The sequence below is a fragment of the Plasmopara halstedii genome (genome assembly GCF_900000015.1).
Source record: "Plasmopara halstedii genome assembly, contig: Scaffold_658, whole genome shotgun sequence".
Lineage (NCBI taxonomy): Eukaryota > Oomycota > Peronosporomycetes > Peronosporales > Peronosporaceae > Plasmopara > Plasmopara halstedii.
In genome coordinates, this window is record NW_020187575.1 from 604,057 (window position 1) to 624,333 (window position 20,277).

General features: G+C 45.7%; 5 protein-coding genes across 5 annotated transcripts; 3 read left to right on the forward strand and 2 right to left on the reverse strand.

The window, feature by feature from the left end:
* Window positions 1-4,679: 4,679 nt before the first annotated feature.
* Window positions 4,680-5,282, forward strand: PHALS_13297 (RxLR-like protein; the record flags this gene model as incomplete). Its single annotated transcript, XM_024729029.1, has 1 exon — window positions 4,680-5,282. One exon carries the CDS (start codon window positions 4,680-4,682, stop codon window positions 5,280-5,282), a length of 603 nt encoding a protein of 200 aa, XP_024579446.1.
* On the reverse strand, window positions 5,283-6,298 carry PHALS_14684 (uncharacterized protein). Its single transcript, XM_036407559.1, has one exon. It carries the CDS (start codon window positions 5,924-5,926, stop codon window positions 5,660-5,662), a length of 267 nt encoding a protein of 88 aa, XP_036263252.1. The 5' UTR covers window positions 5,927-6,298; the 3' UTR covers window positions 5,283-5,659.
* A 1,372-nt stretch (window positions 6,299-7,670) lies between these two features.
* Window positions 7,671-8,246, forward strand: PHALS_13298 (uncharacterized protein; the record flags this gene model as incomplete). Its single annotated transcript, XM_024729031.1, has 1 exon — window positions 7,671-8,246. The coding sequence occupies one exon, from the start codon at window positions 7,671-7,673 to the stop codon at window positions 8,244-8,246; it is 576 nt and encodes a 191-aa protein (XP_024579448.1).
* On the forward strand, window positions 8,245-9,864 carry PHALS_14685 (uncharacterized protein). The gene has a single exon (XM_036407560.1). The coding sequence runs from the start codon at window positions 9,132-9,134 to the stop codon at window positions 9,339-9,341; it is 210 nt and encodes a 69-aa protein (XP_036263253.1). The 5' UTR covers window positions 8,245-9,131; the 3' UTR covers window positions 9,342-9,864.
* A 2,431-nt stretch (window positions 9,865-12,295) lies between these two features.
* Window positions 12,296-12,591, reverse strand: PHALS_13299 (uncharacterized protein; the record flags this gene model as incomplete). Its single annotated transcript, XM_024729033.1, has 2 exons — window positions 12,296-12,382; window positions 12,469-12,591. 2 exons carry the CDS (start codon window positions 12,589-12,591, stop codon window positions 12,296-12,298), a joined length of 210 nt encoding a protein of 69 aa, XP_024579450.1.
* Window positions 12,592-20,277: the final 7,686 nt, after the last annotated feature.

Consider the following 20,277-nt stretch of genomic DNA (forward strand, 5'->3'; position numbering starts at 1 on the left):
GGCTGTTAGCGGAATATAAATCGCTCTCATGAGCAATTGGTAGGACCCATCGACCAAGTCAAGTGCACTGATTTGTGTACATCCACCATGTTGTTCTAGAGGACAACATTTATAGGAAACGGCGTCTGTGCTGGAATGATGGCAGCGTTGAGCTTACTGTAAGCGTGAACGATACGCCACTGACCGTTCGGCTTCTGGACACCAAACGCGGGTGTCGAATGGGGATACTTCATCTCACACACCATTCCTGCATCGCACTTCGCACGGAAGAAGGCGTGGATGACGTCACATTGCTTCTTGGGTAGAGTGTATTGGCGTGATACGCATTACTTGATCTCCGGAACCAGGTCGATCTTCTGACGCTCACCTCGGTCCGGAGGTAGAATCGACGGTGCGTCTGTCGAGGCGACGTCTCGAGATACCTTCACCAGAGGATAGTACGGATCCGAGGGATATTTCAGTATCAAAGATCCACCTCGTACGCTCGGCAGCCTTTTGGTGTATTTCAGGACAGCTTCATTCAGATGCGACGACGAGTTGATCTCTCCTCCCGGTTGTATAATAACCACTTTGGCTAAGTCGCCTACTTTCAAAATACCGTCAAACTCTCGAAGGACATCTCGTTCTGCTCCAGAAGAGCATCCACCGCAGGACTAGCCTCAAGGGTGACGTCGCCGTCTTCCTTCCCCGTTATACCATTGACGAGGGTGTATAGCTGTGAGCTATCGTCTACGGTATACTCATTTTGGATCAGAGTCGAAGCGTGGCGTCTAACATCTGGCATATGGCGTTGCTGTCGCCTCTTCATAGCGATTATATACAGCGGGGCTGCTGTAGCTCGTTTGCTTAGAGGAAGCTAGCTAAGGTTGATGACCTTCGTTAGATACTTAGAACTAGTAAGTGTGTATCGGATCGCAATCCGCTTACTCCAAGAGTGACCACAACCTTAACCCAAGGTAAATAAACTCATTCATTTAAAATGTATACTGTAATTCTTGGTTTTGCTTGCGGCAAATCCGCCTATATCTGAGTATTTAGGTGTTTCTGATTAAATTGTGAAATCTATAAAATTGCAAAATTATTGGCTGTCCAACCACGTACTAATTTCTTGTTAAGGTGTAATGACACCGTTGTGTGACTACACCGTCTTGTGTAATGCACAACCTTGTGTGGTCACACCATCTTATGCGACCCACTTATTCATACCAGGGTACGTGTAACCCCGTTACATTGTACGTCTCGGCGAGACAAGTGTAAACACGCACTTTGCATCGTCCAGTGTTAGCCCCACTTCCTGCTCCACCGAAGCCCTGATGGTATATTCAGCATCCGACGAAGAGCTGCTAGCCCCGCAGTCTTCGTCCAGTGGATTACATGCCACTCCACGCGCATCTGAAAGGCTTTGTCCATACCTTGGCCGACCATGCCACGCATGGTATGCAGCGACTGCTACGATACTTGAGCAGAACTCAGTGGGTTACGAACCACTTCACGTTCTGCGCGCGAGCCATACTCAAGATCCTGACCTATACACCTTCGTGTTCACCAACTCGGATACTCCGATCTCCAGCACATTGATCGTCTTGGTCCAGTGCCCGCGCAAATAACGTTTTTACCTCCTAGCAGGGGTAATTTTACGACTCATCAAAGCTCCACCAGGAGACGAGCGCATAGCGCCCAATGTCTTCGACCCCCAGTCGATCCAAGTCTCATGGTTTTCCAGCCATGCCATCCCAAGGATGAGATCATACTTTGAATCCAAGTCTAAGACTAAACAGCGTTTCACGCTATCGAAGTTTAGAAACATGACACCGAGGTCCACAGGTACCCTCGGCACAGTGACATAAGTCCCGTCGCTTAGCGAATAGTGACGGTGTTTCCAAACCGCACCTTCAGCACCCCAGCATACAGCTGCCTTCCTTCGATAGCGGAGCGTCGAGCTAATTGACCGACGCTCCGGAGTCGATCAGAATCTTTCATGGATTCTCAAAGCCCTTCACGGTTGCTTTCATACCCAGCTTGCATACACGTTCCGGCGGCGCCCTGTTTACCTCTATCTCCTTGAGGCTAAATAAAAGCTTACTGGGCGTTCCCGTATCCCCACAATAAACCCAAAGACTGGTAAGAGCGGGAAGTCGCTTTGATGAACCTTGACGCGCCTTGAAAAGGGGACAACCAATGCGAAGGTGACGGGTGGCTCCACAGACAAAACACCACCCGATGTCGGACGCTGCCCGGCAGCTCGGAGCTCTTTCTCAGCATAGCTGATATCCATCGGCCCGGGCTCGCTCGACGAGTTGCTAGAGTGTGCATTCCAATCAAGTCGTGCCGACTTAAAGTTAAATTCGGCATTCAATGCAAAGAGAGATGGATGCACACAGAAGACTCCCATTCTGGCCACGCCAGTGCGGAGCCCTCCATCATAACGATCATTGTGACTGCCCCGAAATAAGGATCGGCCACCATACCGGCAATGAGAGTATGTAACTCTTGGACAAAGTCCACCAATTTCTTATTGCTCTCTTCGAGTCATCCGTTGCCGACGGTCGCGTCATGGACGTAGTCGGCGCCGATACCTCCTGCTGTAGATGCTCTAGCAGAGCATGTTCATAGCTTGAGAACGCCTCTAGGCGCGCGCTGTTCGCTTCAGATCCTTGTAAAGCGAGCTGTTGCGCGCCCTCAGGGCCAAGCAGTGACATCAGTTTTTTAAACCCGTCTTGCATGCCCTGGGCCAAATAAGAGAGCATCCCAGAGGGTCAGTTGGAATGACTCAGGTGTAGATTGACTACAAGTTCTGCCAGGTGCAGCGGGGCTGCCGTGGCTCTTTTGCTTAGAGGAAGCTTGGGTAAGGTTGGTGACCTTCGTTTTTACTCAGAATCAGTACGAGTGTATCGGATCGCAATCTACTTACTCCAAGAGTAATTACAGCCATAACCCAAGGCAAATAAACTCTTCCGTTAAAACACAAACTGTAATTCTTGGTTTTATTTGCGGCAAAGTCGCCTACATCTAAATCTATAGGTTTTCATAATGAAATAGTAAAAACCTAATTAAATGTTTCAGCCACGTACTGATTTCATATTTAAGTAGAGTCACACCATTGTGTGGGCACACTGTCTTGAGCATATGGCTCCCTACATGTGTTTTTCATCATTGATAAACTAATAAACTATTATGAATGGGTCGTCACATTGACGCCAAGTGCTGCCAGGTGCATCAGAGTTGCCGTGTTCTTCACACATAGAAAGGAGTTCGTCTATATATATTTAGTGTTATATCAGGCTACCAATTGCTCAACATTTCTGTTGTACAATGTCTTATTAAAAGAGCTTAACGCGTCAGGCCGGCAGCCCAATACCAGACTTTGATACTTTTGAGTTTCCAAGGCCTCAGTCAGAGAGTCAATGTGTTTCTGTGCGAAGTTCGCGGTAACTTCGTCGCACATCGTACTTGAATATCATTATTGGAGTGCAGGACTGCTTCTGAATCAGTCTCGTTCTTTAAATTCGAACGACAATTGCAAGTTTATCTGTTACACTTTGTATGCTCGTTGAAACATATTTCTACCTTCACATTTTGAAACAAAGACTACTTTCTTTATCGTAACACTTCTAAGCAATTGGTCCCACCCGATGCGCATCAGCTCGCTGTTTTCATCTGACAATCATATAATATTTGAGGCCACATTACCAACGTCCAGCTACAGAGCATTTTGCTCGCATGTTTATCACGAATGCTGTGTATAGCATTTAAAGTAGCAACTTTGAGCAATTACTTCAATATGAGGATCACCGTACATATCGTTTTTCCGGATTTTTTTTCTTCATATCACGATGCGTTTATGAATCAGGATGGGAGAAGCAACTTATGATCTTCAGCTACTTAAGCGCATAGATGCTGTGAGACTGAAATCCTATGATTGGTACAAGTGCCATCGAGAAAAGCAAGTGGGATAGGATTTGTGGCTTCATGGGTGCATCTTGTATGACTTAGCTATGTAAAAGATCAAAGCACGTTTGCTGAGGATGAGGTTTGGTCCAGATTTTTGGTCGTCTTTTTCAAAGATATAAACTGAAATATTAGTTTCTAATCGCTAGAAGTCCTTGTCATTTTGATGACATGGCTGGATAAATACTCTGACTCAATGTTCAGACAATGCATCTACATATTAAAGCAGCTTTGTACGTGTTTATGTACATCGCGCCAGCCATAAGATGCGTTTCTGTGCATTGGATCAGAGTACAAGACTGGTCTGGAGAGCCAGCTGCGATAAAGCTACATCTGGTGATTCTCAAGCTCTTACTTTTTTCGGATCAGCTTCTAACTTAATTTAATATGACAATAGTAAGGAATTCGACGGAAGAGTGGAGAAATTCTACCACAAGTAAGCGTTTATCTTGATTTGCCGGTTAATCTATGTTCTCACTTGTAAAGAGCACAGCCGATCATTTTCGAGACAGGACAGTGGAGACGTAGATGTGCATACTTTCAAAAGAAATGAAATGCTTAGAAGAAAACATTTGTCCATCCAGACAACTCTCCCTCATCAAATCCTGTAAGATAAGCATATGGTTTCTAGCATCAAGGTAAAGTCTGGGCGAAGTATGATCCCGCTGCTGTCAGTCAGGTTCACTTCGCTTCTTGTCGTTTGCAAACCACACACCCTCAAGTTGTTCGACATGCGTTACATTCTTCCACTGTTGATCGTTGCAGTCTTTGCGGTCTTAAGTGGCACAGCCTCGTCAACAGCTTTGAAGGAAGCCAAAAATGATATCAATGACAACAATGACAAGTCCACTGCGCTGACCGCGCCTCAAAGCGCAATCGTTACCACGAGGCAATTGCAATCTCCGACAGCCGGCGAAGTTGAGGAAGAACGAGCCTGGCCAATCATTCGTCAAGCTCAGAGCTATCTGAAATCATTCTATGAATGGATTAAACATTTCTTTAAAGCAATGTTTTTAGTCGAAACGCCAGCGTCGAGAAAATGGTACCATTTCCGCCAACATCTTAGGAGCATGAGGAGAGGCAGTCGAAGAATGTACTATGACACAATGGGGAGGATTAAATCATGGTTCACGAGAGCGGGTCATTCCATATCAGAGGATTCCCAGAAAGCCAAGCACTCAGTAAGCGAAGGCCTCCAAAAGGGATCGCATCGGGTTGGTGAAAAGTTTGAGTCATTGAGACATTCAGTGACAGAGCAAGCTCAAAAGGCAGGACACATGGCCGATAGGGGATCTAAGCGAACTTGGAATTTCATGAAGACAGGTCATGCTTAAAGCCATGGCACTGGTGTATTGATTCCCATTAGCAACCAACGTTGTTTCGATCATTTTAGTACATTCATCTTTCTATTCCATACAATTTTAAACTTGAAAATGCATGGTGTAGCTATTGTTTTTTTTTCTAGCAATTGTTAGCTAGCTATTGTTTCTTTTTTTCTAGCGGATGCAGTACGTTGTTGAACGTACGATAGTGCTCTAAAATCGACGCACTGTAAACTATGGTGACGTATTCTTACGAGTGCGGCCCATGATTCGTTCTTAAGTATATATGAATCCTGATCAAGAGATTCACAAAGCTCGATAACATGCTGAGGTACGTACAGACGAAAATCGACAAATACATGCACATTTTTTCGATTACCGCGCAAAACTCAGTCACTCGATCCAATGAATGCGACTTTGACTCGCGAAATGCTAAAAATTGACGAAACATAGACAAAAAGCAAAGACACAGGAATCCTCAATTGTAGTGGGTGGAGCAATTCTACCACAACAAGGCATAAATGTGTCCTTTCACGCTTCTTACAGAGGTCCGGGCTTTCACGACTGTCATGGCGTCTATTCACACCAGCGTTGACCACCACCCCGAAATGAACGTAAATCTTAGTCTCAAGGTTATCAGCCAATATGACCTGCATGTACGGTTAAATTTTTTTGTACCACCCAGTGTTTGAAACTTTGCTTCTATACCTTTGTCAGAATAATGATATAAGTCCTCGTTAAGCGGGTAAAGCATTCATCACCGACGATCTAGAAGAGCAAATTAACAAGATCGTCATTGAACATCGATGACGCAAAAGCAAGAGCTGTATAATAAGATCCAGAGGCTCGAAATCTGACTAAATGAAAGTTGAGATTCAAATTGTAACATCATCGCAAATTACTGGAGTTAGGTTTCTCCTGGCCGTAGAATAGCAGCTTAAAGTTAATATTTAAAACATAGAGATTATTAGTTAGATCTCGAAATGTTTTTGAGCTTATAGACCGCATTTGCGCCCTATGTCGCGGCCAATGACACAGAAATTTCAAATCCACGTTCAATACTTTTTTTTATAAGTACGACAAAACGACTCACGTTCCATAATCTAAAGTGAGTTTTTCGACAAGAACGTTGTACATCTTCCTGTGTATGGATTTATACACTTTAGAGAAATTGAAAACTTGATTTTTTTCAACGACAGGGCGTTGCTTACAACTTTTCTAAACTATCCTCTGATACTAAAAGAAAACTATTACCGTTATGTATACTATTTTAATGTTTTAAGCTTTTGCTGTACATCTCCGTAATAGGCGCCAAGCATGATCACTAAGCCCATATTGAAGCGAACATGAATATTAGCAGTAAGTAATAAACTTTAGTCCCTGGATTTTAATATTTGATAGCCAATAGGAATAGCTACATAAGTGCCGAAAGAAATTGTTGTCTTTGAGCACATGTGAGCAGGATATCTCGTATCTGGATGCTATTTGTCATATGCTGCGATGTAACGATCCTCAGATTAAGTTAGAGAGTCAGGTGTCATCTGTGTCTTTCATGATTTTATTCTTTCGTCTGCCTAGCAGGAACCCCTTTCTCTACGGCAACGTACAGTGAGTATTTTCTATTCTTGAAGCCAGAAATCCAAAAGTACAAGCAAGGAGTGCGTTAGACAAGTGCGTTAGACAAGAAACAATAAATTACTAGCATCGATCCAGGCGAAGCATTGCTAAAGCCTGATCGTTTTGATCGAATCAAACAAAGATGAAGTCAGTTTTGAACTTCCAAAATCGCATTATATTGTGCGGTACTTTAATTGAGCAAACCTAAGAAAAATTCCCATACGATTATCAGTATGTAATTATACCGTTTTCCACTATATTGAAACAAAAAGGTACCTAAAGCATTTTTATGGCGCCACGGATGCCCTGACCCTCAACAACCATGTGCTACATCTCTGAGCATCGGACCAGATTGTTTGAGTAGAACTTTAAAACAAAGTAAGAGCGTGATCACGAACCAGGAATCAGTTGCCTCGTTTGAAGTTGGCCTATAAATTTCAACGACAAGGTCACGAGAATTTTGGTAACAGAAGCTAAATCTACCTTAAACTGAGTTTGTAAAGATTGGAAAGTATTAAATTGTATAAAATTTATTCTCCGCAAAAATCAATAGTTACAGAGCCAATAATTTTCAGGAGAATATTGATCCCATCGCATTGGTATCTCTCCCAGACCCCATCCTACACGATTCACCATATGCATCTGAGCATCAAACGCCAATCTGGGCGCAATTCTGTCCTGCAATGGGACGGTCTTACTTTGCATTTGAACGTTTACTGATCACCCACTAAATCATCGTTCGATATGCGCTGCTTATTTGTTGTGCAATTTCTTGCAGTCTTCATGGTCTCCTGGGGCATCTCGCAGTCGACAGCCCTGGATACTGACACGTCACAATCGTTACAGGACACCAAGGGCGCTGTAGCATCTACTGCGCAACAGGAACCTCTGAAGGCAACGAAATCTCTACAGCCTCATGCAGGAAGCGACGTTAAGGAAGAACGATTTTGGCCTTTATTTGATAAACTTGCTTACAACACCAAGTGGTTTGGAAAGGATACAGCACATGGGATAAAGAATCAGGCCGGATTTGAATCAGTTGCCGGTCATGCCACATACGAAGCTAAAAGGGGAGTCAGTCATGCGGTACACGGCGTCAAACCAACAGTGCGTAATGCGGTCTTCGATGCTAAGATGTGGTTTCTCAAGTTATGGCACAAAATCGAAGAAGGTTTCAAAAAAATGAAACACAAGACATCCGAGCTCACTCGCAAAGGTTGGAATCGTATCAAGGAGGCAAAGAAAGCGGCGGGGCATCGAATGTCTGAATCAAAGCTGAGCATGAAACACGATATCAAAAGAAAGAGCGAGGGAGCAAAGTATGCCATCAAGACCGGTAGTACAAGTCAACTTAAGTAGTTGGTCGAAACATCGACTTCGCTTGGTATATGCAACTTCTCTCCACGGCAACAGTCGAAGAGGTGCATGTAACTTCTTGAATAATACAGTCTCTCATTGCTTCCTTCAATTCTCTCTTACCTATTGATAGCTTTGAGAGTGTAAGCGAAACGTGCTTAAGCACATCCATTTAATATTTATATACATTCGTGAAACAAGCTCGTCGCTTCCCTTGTTATGGGTTGGCAGATGTGTCTGGTGGTTCATGGTCCCTTGCGGTGGGGATGAAATTCGGAGAGAAATATTGACCTGTATTTGTAAAGGGTTCGTATGCTTTTATTTGCTGTCTCAAGTGCTTTTCCTACAAGCCTGATAGCTTTAATATGACGTCAGTAAGCTCCATAGACTAAGATAGACGAATCTAATGAATGATAGTGAGCAGCATCGAAGATTATGGTGCTAGAAATGTGGTGAAGATTGTACGAGCATTGCGGTCCCAGTCACGTTTCGAATAATTCAAGGCTTTTGAAGCGCATGGCTGACGTATGCTCCTACTTCAATTTGTTCTGTCTGCACATCTTAAGATGATAGAATCAGCAAATTGTGCAAAACTATGCATTTTTCAACGATCTGGTATGCTTTAGAAAATATGAGCTAGTTATCATGCTACCTTCACTATTGGGATCGACTGCACATCAGACAGAAACGAGGCTGTGACAGGAGAGCATTCCACGCTTCGAGGAACATGGCAACCGTTGTCATTGACGTATGTAAACTCTATCTTGAACTTGTTGGTTCGTCCAGCAGCAATCTTCATAACGCATTCTAGTGGGAAAATATCTAGAGTAACTGGTAATAACTTATTTAGCACCAGTCATCCCGTTCGAGAACAAAGACCCCCAAAGTATGAGCAGTATTCGTCTGCTGGCGAACCTAGGTCGATTTGACATCTGGCAATATCAACTATACGAGATAATCAAGAAGACTATAAAAACCTGTTCTGAGTGTTTCAAAACATTGTTCGAATTCGAGGAACCCGGACTTGTCAGCAGAAAAGAGACTGACAAAATATTGATCCATTCTTCTCAGTGGCTTTCATTTCATATCGTCTTGTAAAACTTGAATCAAAATTTGGTACAGAGCACCTGTGAGTGATGGACAATTATTCGTCCATAGGATACAGAAAGAGTCGGTACGAATTTGGTGGGGTTGTCAGCTGACGCCGCTGGAAGGAGGACAGCAGCCATTATGTGTTGATTACGGACAGTTCGCTCTGAGGCGATGGTAATAACGTAAACGGTGCTCACGCGCTGGGGTGCGCTAAAAAGGTATCTGGAATCATTTTAAAATTTCTTCATGTCACTCCGAGAATCGTTGTTCATAGTCTTGCCATATCCTAATATCCTTCAATGTGGATACCCTGCTGGATCGCGTTAACGGCAATGCATTCACTTTGTCAGGTCTCTGTCAGAAGTTACAACGGAAAGCAGCTAAGGTGTCCTTCCCGATCGCCAATGTCAATCCATCATTTTAATTTGAACCATAAATTTAACTGACCATTTATCAACTCTTCACTAATAACAAAATATTTTATTAGAACAATGGTAGAGCAAATAGTTAGAATTACTTAAAAATGCGCTTTAAGTATTTAGAAAATAAGGATTTGTGTTTGGATTCCATATTAAGAGATTGTCAAGTCCTGGTACTTTGTGATCAATAATTGCCACAGACTAGTCGACTTCGCGGAATGTTTGCCACTATGGTACTGTGAAATTTCATAAGCTCTTCTATCTTTCGGTATGCTCAGAAGCCACCAATATAATGTCCGCGTGCATGAAAAAATAGAGAAGTATCCTAGTCGCTCCGTCCCTGTGTACTGGAAGGGAATGTTTTTCTTACTCAGCAGGGCACAACGCTACATACAAATATTGTCATGCTCAACCGCGACAAGCAGACATCTCGAGACTTCAAATCCTATCCATGCACTCTACAATCGTGAAGTCATGCTCAAATGACACTATGGGTTCGTCTGATTTTTGTACGTTTCGTTCAAGTTGCTGGCGAACGATTTTGTCTGCTCTTATAACGCCGATGATTTGGCAGCTCTTAGAACGCCGATAATCTAGATGTACTTGCCTTGCTAAAGTAACATCAAATCGTACGCCAAGTGCATACTGCTACGCTAACCACTCACAAATCGAGTGAAAGAAAAATTTTGCGAAACAAACCTGCAACATCCAGGCGAGCAAGTAATGTCTGGAATAAGCAAGCGTATATGTATCATCAAAGCCGAAGAAAGAGCAGTGACTATTTGCGTGCATTACGACACTCAAGACACTCAAATGCATTATAGGCACTGGAACAGTGGATGGCAAAATGCAAAGTATATTGAGGTCTTTCAGCTACAAATTGTCTGCAAATTTATACATACCGTAATTTCTACAATCTTCTACAGCAATAGCGTGCCAAATTACCGCCCCATCTGACTTTTAATCTTGCAATCAACTGAAACACTATCACGGATTTACCATTCTCGGATGCGCATTCTCTTGATGTACAATTATCATGATTTTTCTTAGCAGTACCTACCAATTACCATCTAATGGTCGAGACGCTTTCTTGGCAGCACTCCCACTCGGCGCGACAGCTTCTGCACCTTAAAACAAAAGTCGATATTAAGCGATACAAACTGCATAGCAAAAATTAGCTCGATCATGATGTTAGCCAGCATGTCTTGCGTTGAGCAATACTTCAACACCTCTTGGTCATCTTCAATCCACACATAATGTGTTACCGAATACCAATGCAATGCTTGGTGCGCTTGTGAAACTCGGGATTCGTGGCCAACGATATTGACCACTGATTGTCCTCATGGATCTTGATAAGCTCGTTGTCAGCCGTTTCTCCAAGCTTTTGCAAGGACACCCTGAACCATACTGCCTACTGAGCTGCTCCCAACAGCGCGATGTATTCCGCTTCAGAAGTTGAGAGTGCGTCTTTAACGCTGCTTGTTCCTCCGCTAGCTAACGCATATGTTGCTCATGAAAAAGTTAGCCTTCAACGAGATTCAGTGTATCCGGTCCAAGCAGCATTCAAAAACCCCTGTATAGGTGTAACAACGTTTCACGAGATAACAAGTTCATCAGTCGGTGCTGCTTTTAAATACCGCAGTACACACGAGAGCTTGCCAGTGTGCCGGACATGGGTCAGCCGCAAAATGATGCAAATCTCCTTTTGCTGCAGAGAGGTCTGGGCACGTGACTACCATCAAGTACATGATACTTCGGTACGGCATGCTCTTCATTGTGGTGTCATGCTTGCAACCACAATCACGCAATTTCAATATCAGCTTTGGTCCTAGATATCGAGGTGTCTCCACAGGTTCGAAATTCTGCATGCCAGCCTTAGCTTAAATTAATTAAGCTCAGACTTTGCTCCATTGTCGCTAATTTCGTTAAATTTCCATCACCAGGGATGTTTTACATCGTTTCAAAGTCAGTTTTGTCGAATCGTTTGCTATGCGCTCGCTTTGTTGATATCAGCAACGCCTCATTGCTACTTGAGATAGTTGAAAGCACCACAAGAATCATGCTATTATCATCGCGCTTGCTATAAACGCAGTAGTCGGACTTACTCTTGGTAAAGTCCATCTTGATCAAAATTTGTCTATCGGTCAACTCCACATGCTTGACGACTGCTTGAGACCGTTGAAGGAGCGCTTGAGCTTGCAGAAATGGTAAGGCCGACTGGAGTCAGCTAAGTCTTCTGGCTACTGCATGTAAATGTATTCATCAAGGACACCATTACAAAATGTTGTCTTGACATCCAGTTGTTAAAGCTTGAGATGATATTCAGCGGCTAATTTAAGCACAATACGATCTGACGTAAACTTGGCCACTGATGCAAAAGTCTCCTTGTAGTATCGTATTTCTGAGAGAGACCTTGAGCCACAAGTCTTGCCTTGTAACGCTGATTCTGCCGTCTAGGTTATATTACACGCAAATGACTCAACGGCAACCAATTGCTTTTCGACCCTTTAAAGCAGAAAATACTCAACGTCCCGTTCTTTATCAGTGAGTCGAGCTCAGAGTCGCATGCTTGCTTTCACATACACTCGTCAAAGGATTCAATCGCCGACCTGTACATTTTCGGCATTTCTACCACTTAAATACATGACGTATGACGTGTGTTGCACCAGACCCTTTGGCGTATCTCAAAAAGTTTAGCGTCGATAGCGGGACACATCTTTCTTGGGTCGAGAGTTTTCATGTTTCTTGGATCGAGGATTTTCTTCGCCAAAAATTTCGATAATCTTGTTGACTTCATTGTGGTCGTGTTCGTGGCCCTTGTCAAAGATATCGTCCATGAAATGTGCGCCGCGACTCATCAGAGGACGTCTGTTTACATTTTGTGAAGCTCCGAATAGCCTAAAATCGATACGGAACGCTTTTCGTATCAAGTTTGAGCTTTTTCCAATGGAACGTGCACATACGCGTGATATCCAAAGACTGTGAAGTAGACCAAAAAAGGTTTCGTTGATGTCGTACAGCGACTTGCAGCAGCCAAGTACACATATAACACACCAATTGCAAAGAAATACCGCAGTTATCGCGGCCTCACCCCAGTATACCTTGAACATCCTAGCATATTCCATCATGCACTTTGCGCATTCCACAAGCGTCCGATTCATGCTCTCAGCAATTTCGCTAAACTGAGGGGTACATAATGCGAAACCTTGAGAGTGATTCGTAATTCACGCAGAATTTGATCATCTTGACCGACTAGAAATCGCCAACATTATTACTACGCAGTATCTTGACATGCTTACCAGTCTGCTTCTCAGTGAATGTAACGAGCTCCGCCAACTTGTCCGCGAAAATCAACTTGTTCTTCATATGGGTGACAGCGCAGTAGTGGGACTTGTCGTCAAAAGAGATGGCAAAATAACGCTTACCGCTAGACGTTGGCGTCTATATCTGGTTGCGCACATCACTACGCACAAATTTTAGTAGCTCGCTTGCGCAATCAAGCAAAGCCGTCTGGAAGCGCACACGTGTTTGTTTTACAGTGCACAACCAGCGCAAAGCTTTTGCTTGTTAGCTGATATCAACATAATTCGTGAGCCAATTTTATTATTCACAAAGACACCAAGTCTTCCGTGTCTGATGTATTCAAGTCGATGGTGTCAGAGGAACGAAGTGGTGCCTTCCTTGCAGTTCGATAACTTGACCACATTCGCTTTGTCAAAGCGATAGGTACTGTCTAAAGACTGAACAGTCATGTTTCTCCACTTGCACCACTTTTCAATGTAGCTCTCTTTTTCTCCGCAAGACATCTCTTGTTGTCAAATATCGCTGGCACAATTCCTTTGGCTAACCTATTGACAGAAAAATAAATTGCTCAACAGCTCCAAGATGTGCAACACGTTTGCAAGAATGCTCTATGAGAAGTCTTCTTCGACATGACCACATTACGGATGCCAATAGCCTGCACATCATTTGGTCTGCGACATGTACGTTGACCGGGGTGAAGATCGTGCAATTTCCCATGAGCTTCTTGGTACTCTACATGTGCTGCGTCGCGCCTGAATCGACCAAACAGATTTCTCTTGATTCGGCGGAGTCTTCACTGCCGTCGACCGAAAAGAGGTAGTTACCACAATTGGCAATATTTGCACGCAGGGACCAATGTCACTCAGTGTCGTTTGGACTTGCAAGAAGAGCTCTACAGCCCAATGGCCTTGCTTGCCGCAGCTGTGATATGCACCAGTTTTTTTACTGTTCGTTCTTTACATTTGTTGAATCTCACTACAAAAGCCTGATCAGGCACGGCTTCGGCACCGCCGCGCACCGACTTCGCCAGCTCCCAGGTTAGCGTGTCGCAACGCAAATCTAGTGGTATGATAGTAACCTGGTCTGAATCACTCAAGCTCTCATGAAGTGTGATTTTATCACTCACAGGGGCACCCACTGCACCTTGCTGTTAAGCCAACGTCCTGGGCATTTAATGTGCCACATTGTCGTCTCTCTCCATCTTCGTGGCAAAGATTTGTCGACGAGGGAGAGCTTGTTCCAGGCCTCCGAACCAATGTTTTTCACATTTGCACAAGGAATATGGAGATGGATGAAGCATCTTCCATCTCCATATTTTTTCTGCATGTCTTGGCTTTCAGCCATCGCATCGAAAACATGTGGTAAGACAGGAAGTCTGGTAGACAGGAAGTCATCGACTTATTTTTGCACAATGTGGGAGCTGACATCAGCTGGTCGCTCGGTTATTCCTCTTCCACCAAGCCATCGCATTGCGAACATGTGGTAAGACACTCAGTATGGTAGACAGGAATTCATCGACTTATTTACGCACAGTGTGGGGGCTGGCATCAGCAAGTCGCTCAATTATTCCTTTTTCACCAAGCCCTGAGCCATGCGATGGCGGTGTCAGCAAAACGCGAGGATGAACGAGCCCGTTCACGTTTAACAGCGAGTAGCCAAAAGACGCATGCACTGCATTGTTCAGATTGAACTCTACATGTGGCAGCATGGCGCTTCAGCGCTTCGGTTCAGTGCAGCGCTGCGAAGAACGTCTTCAGCGACGCAATTCACACGCTCAGTTTTGTTCTACGGATGGTCCGTTGTTGACATCGTCAACTTCGTGCCCAGCACCCTGAAGATTGTCGATCAAAACTCCCTAGTGAAGCGTGGTCTCTGTGAGTGATGTGAGTCCATGTTTTTACAAGACGCGATCCACAATCAGAGTCGCTGTACTAACACCGTAGATTGTGTCCGGCACCGCTGCAAGATGAGCCATCTTGCTCAAGCGGTCAAAAAAGACTACCACACCCGTGTTGCCCGCCAATTCCTTCGGCAAGCAAAACACAAAATCATACTCATGGACTGCTAACACCCGAATCAGACCAGTAAATTGGACAGCTGGTGACGCTACATCGGAGAGGACTTTACCATTTGACATGTCTCACAAGTGCGCACATATGAGCTCGTTCATTTGTCCATCTTGGTCCACAAGTAGTGGCAGCTCACAGAGCTGTACGCCCTCTCAAGACCGAGATGACCACTGAGTTGGGTGTCGTGGGCCTTATACAAAATACAATGTTTCAAATCAACATCGTAAGGAACGACAATTCGTAGCGTATCCGTCGAGTCAGTGCTATGATACAGCACTCCATTATTCAATCAATATTGGTGCAACCGTGCACGCAGTCGTGACGAAAAGTTCTTGTCTGAGTTTCCAAACACCTTGCACCCGAGAACCTGTAGCAGCGCTACACATACCATCACCCGCGTATGCGGCGCGGATCAAGTCCGTCACAAACGACGTCACCGTCGTGACATGAGCAAGCTTATAATCCGGTCTGCGTGACAACGTATCAACCAAAGCATTCTGCTTTGGTGGTTTATACTTCACCTCAAAGTTATATTGTGTGAAGTAGGAGAGCCACCTGGCCATCCTCTGCGAGGAGACTGATTCGCAGTGCGTAGTGACGTATGATCTATGTAGATCAAAAACAGCTTCGAGCCAAGCAGGTGCGTCCTGAACTTGATAAGTGCATACTTCATCGCAAGTAATTTCTTGTCGTGAACAGGGAAGTTCTTTTCTGCAGCCTTGAGCTGGCGAGGTTCGAAAGCGACCTCGTCCCTCGGCGTCTGCTTGCAGCAGTGCACAGCCAATTGCAAAGCCTGAAGCTCACATACGACACTAAAAGGACGATCGGGGTCTAATGTTGCCAGACCCCGATCGCCCTTTTGGTATTGGTGCATGAAGGAGACTGTCTTTGGCCCTATCAAAAGCCTTCCGATGCTCCGTGTCCCAACATCATTCTTCATCCTTCTTAAGGAGATTCGACGATGGCCGTGCCATCTCTACATATTTCACGCTGACGTTTTGCAAGTAATTGGCGAGGCCAAGCCACTTGCGCAAGTCCTTTCGGTCCTTTGGAACCTACCAGTCCACAATTGCCTTGAACTTAGCGGGATCCGCTCGAAGGCCACGCTTTTCATTAAGGCTACCTAAAAGGGGGGGGTTCTTCAGCGCCGAAGATGCACTTATCTGCATTAGCATACAGTATATTCGTCCACATGCACTCGAGCACCGCATTTAAATGGACGATGTGGGTTTCATCATCTGTCCTTCCGTGCCCCGCATGACTGTGGACGAAGATGTCGTTGAAGTATGTTTGCGCATACGCCAGGTGGGGCCTGAACATCTACGTCACAAGACGATTACATGTTGCTGGTGCTTTGGGTAGCCCTTTGGGCATCACCAGCCACTTTCAGAGCTTCCCGCTCGGAGTATTCACCGCTGTCAGTGGAATATCACACGCACTCATGAACAATTGGCAATATCCCATCGACCAGGTCGAGTGCACTGACTTGTGTACATCGAAGATGTTGTTCTGGAGAACATCCTTCATAGGAAATGGTGTCTGTGCCGGAATGGTGGCAGCGTTGACCTTTCTGTAAGCGTGAACGATACACCACTTACCGTTCAGCTTCCGGACACAGAACGGGGATGTCGAATGGGGATGCTTGATCTAGCGCACCATTCCTGCATCACACTTCGCAAGGAAGATTGCGTCGATGACGTCACAATGCTTCCTGGGCAGAGGGTTTTGGCGTGCTACGCATTACTTGTTTCCCCGGAACCGGGACGATCTCCTGACGCACACCTTGGTCCGGAGGTAGGATCGACGGCGGGACTATGGAGACGACGTCTCAAACTTCCTTTACCAAAGGATAGTACGGATCCGAGGGATTTTTTAAGATCGAAGTTCCACTTCGCACGCTCAGCATTCCTCGTGAGATCGTATAATGGCCACCTCGACTAAACCGCCAGCCTTCAAGGCACCGCCAAAATCTTCGAAGGACATTTCGTCCAGCTCCAGAAGAGCATCCATCGCGTGAATAACCTCGAGGGTGACGTCGCCGTCTTCCTCTCCCGACATACCGTTGACGAGGGTGTATAGCTGTGCGCTATCGTCTACGATAGACACACCCTGGGTCAGGATCGACGCTCTGCGCCGTGCAGATAACATACGGTATAGCCGTCTCTTCTCTATAGAAGTTTCACATCTCGGTGAGACCAGAGGGAACACGCACTCAGCGCCGACCAGTGTCTCTACTCCCTGCTCCATCGAAACATTGATGTGATTAACACCATCCGACGTAGAGCTGCTATTTCTGCAGTCTTCGTCCAGTGAATAACGTGCCACTCCACGCGCATCGGAAGGGACTTGCCCAGGATGTACTCGGACATCGTTCGACCATGCCACTCTTGGTATGCAGCAGCTGTTTTGATACTTGGGCAGTGCACAGTGGGATACGTGCCACGTCATATGCGTCACTGGGGCCTCGCCCTTGATGATTCGGCCCTTGACCGACCATGTTACTCTTGGCATGCAGCAACTGCTTTGAAACGCAGCTCAGTGGTTTACGGGCAGCTCCAAGTTCAGCACGCAAACATGCCCTGGACTCTTGTCCGATACACCTTCTGTGTTTGACAACTCTGATATTCCAATATCCAGCGCATTGAATGTCCCGGTCCAGTGCCCGCGCAAAAACGCTTCTGCTTCCTTGCAGAGGTGACATCATGACAAAGCTCCACCAGGAGACGTGCGCATAGCGCCCCAGGTCTTCAGCCTCCAAACGATCCATGGCTCATGGTGTTCCAACCATGCCATACCTTGAATCCAAATTTCCATGCTATCTAAGTCAAGAAACCTGACATCGAGGTCCAAATGGACCCTCGGCACAGTGATACAAGACCCTGTTCAAACGCAAACAGTGACGGGGTCACTCGACCGCGCTCTAAGCGCCTCAGCATACAACTTACTTCATTCGATCGTGGACCGTCGAGCATAATTGCCCGACGCCCCCGAGAGCTCTTTGGGGCTGGACCCTGCTGCCCTCTACCTCTTTGACACTCAAGAACTCAGTTCATTCCCAGTAGGCGCGGGGTGCCTACTGGGTTTTCTCGTTTCCTTGCGACAATTTAGACTGGTTAGAAGCGGGACTCCGGTTCGATGAACCTTGACGCGCCTTGCGCAGAGATAAACCAGTTTGAAGGTGACGGGTGTCTCCACAGACAAAATTCCGTCGGGAATTTAAACGTTGTCCGGAAACTCGGAGCTCTGCCTCCCCTTTCTCAACATAGCTGAGATTCATTGGCTCAGGCCCGCTCGACGAGCTCTGCGGGTTTGCATTCCAACTGAGTCGTGCCGACTTAGAGACGAATTCGGCATTCTATGCCACATTCACCGCTTCAAAAGAAAACGGGTGCACACGGAAAAATTTCATTCTGACCACGCCAGTGCGGAGGCCCTACATAAAGACGGTCACTTAACCGCCTCGGGGAGAGGATCGGCTATCCCGGCAATGTGGGTTCGAACCCTTGGACAAAGTATTTCAATTCCTTTTTGATCTGTCGGGCGGCAAGGAAACGCGATCGCACGCATTATTTCGGTCAGGCGGCGCGAACACTCGCAAAGCTGCAGCTTCTGCTTCTTTCGGGAGGGGAACGCCGCTTCAACCGAAGTACCGCAAGTTAGTGCCCATTTTCGCGCTCGGTCCCCGAGCTTGGAGATAGTTATCGCCACACGCTATTGCTTGTTCTGGAGCATGGCGAATGACATAGCCGTCTCGGCCTCTCTCACCCAGAGCATGAGATAATCTCAATCCTTATCCTCGAATGTCTTAACGCTCACCATGAGCGGCATGTAGTCATCCGTCGTCGATGGTGGCGTCATGAACGCGGTCGATGCCGACATTTGCTTTTCTAAGGGCTCTAACAGAGCATCTTTAGAGTTCTAAAGCGTTTCTAAGCGCGCGAAAAGGTGTTGCACGCCCTCAGTGCTATGCAAAGACATTGCCTTATTAAGCCCGTCCTACATGCCCTGGGGCGAATAGGAAAATAGCTTCATCTTCACAGAGGATTAGTCGTAACGACTCAGGCGTATATTGACTACAAGTGCTTATAAGTGCAGCGGAGCTGCTTTAGCTCTTTGCATAAAGTAAACTTACTAAAGTCACGTTCTATACAAGAATCGGAACGAGTGTAGTGGATTGCATTCCGCTACCTCCAAGAGTACCCAGAACCTTAACCAAGGCGAATAAACTTTTCCGCTCAAAATTGAGATTGTATTTATTCGTTTTATTTGTGGCCAGATCCGCCTATATATAAACCCCTAGGTTTTCATGATTAAATAGTAAAACCTAATAAATATGCATAACTACTGGCAGTCCCGCAACAATGTGGCTTCTTGTTACGGTGAAGCCACACCATTGTGTGATTACACCGGCATGTGTAATCCACATCTTTGTACGATCACACCGTCTTGTGTGACCCTCCCTTTTATACAAGGGTACGTGCAACCCGTTACAATAATGTTGTGATATTTATAAAATGCACTACCAGCAAGAGATCGAATATTCTGCCAAATATTATTGTAATTCATTGAAGTTGTTAAGACAGCTTCCTTTTGATAGCTGAATGCTAGGAATCATTGGAATCAGTTCGGCAAAATACTACGCATACACCTAGTAGCTATGAAGCGAGAATTGAATGGATCAGGCACGTTATCATGAAGTTATGCTGGGCGGTCTCATAATCGCAATTGTGCACGACCAACCGACCGCATTCTAGGCGGGTGGATGTCGGAAATCAAAAAATTTTCGTGGCAGTAATGCTAATACCTTCCGACACATGCAGTCTCTGCTGTCTTCAAGACAAAGCTCCGTCCACCGTTATTGAGCCTCATAATGTCGTCGCCAGGCGAGGCCTTGCGTTTACGCTAAATCTTCCGTATCGGATGCGCACCCACCCGGTGTTTCATGTGGGCTTGCTTAAGCAGTACCAGGATCCAGCGCAAGTAAACGTTGAAGCGTTGGCGCCGGGGCGGCGCCCAAAGGCGCTCGACCACCCAGAAACTGATCCAGCACTGATTCTCAGCACGGAGTGCAACGACGTTCGTTTCCGACGGCACCAGGCGCTCCACTGTCGCACGAAGCGACACATTTGTCTAACTGACGGCTACGAGCCG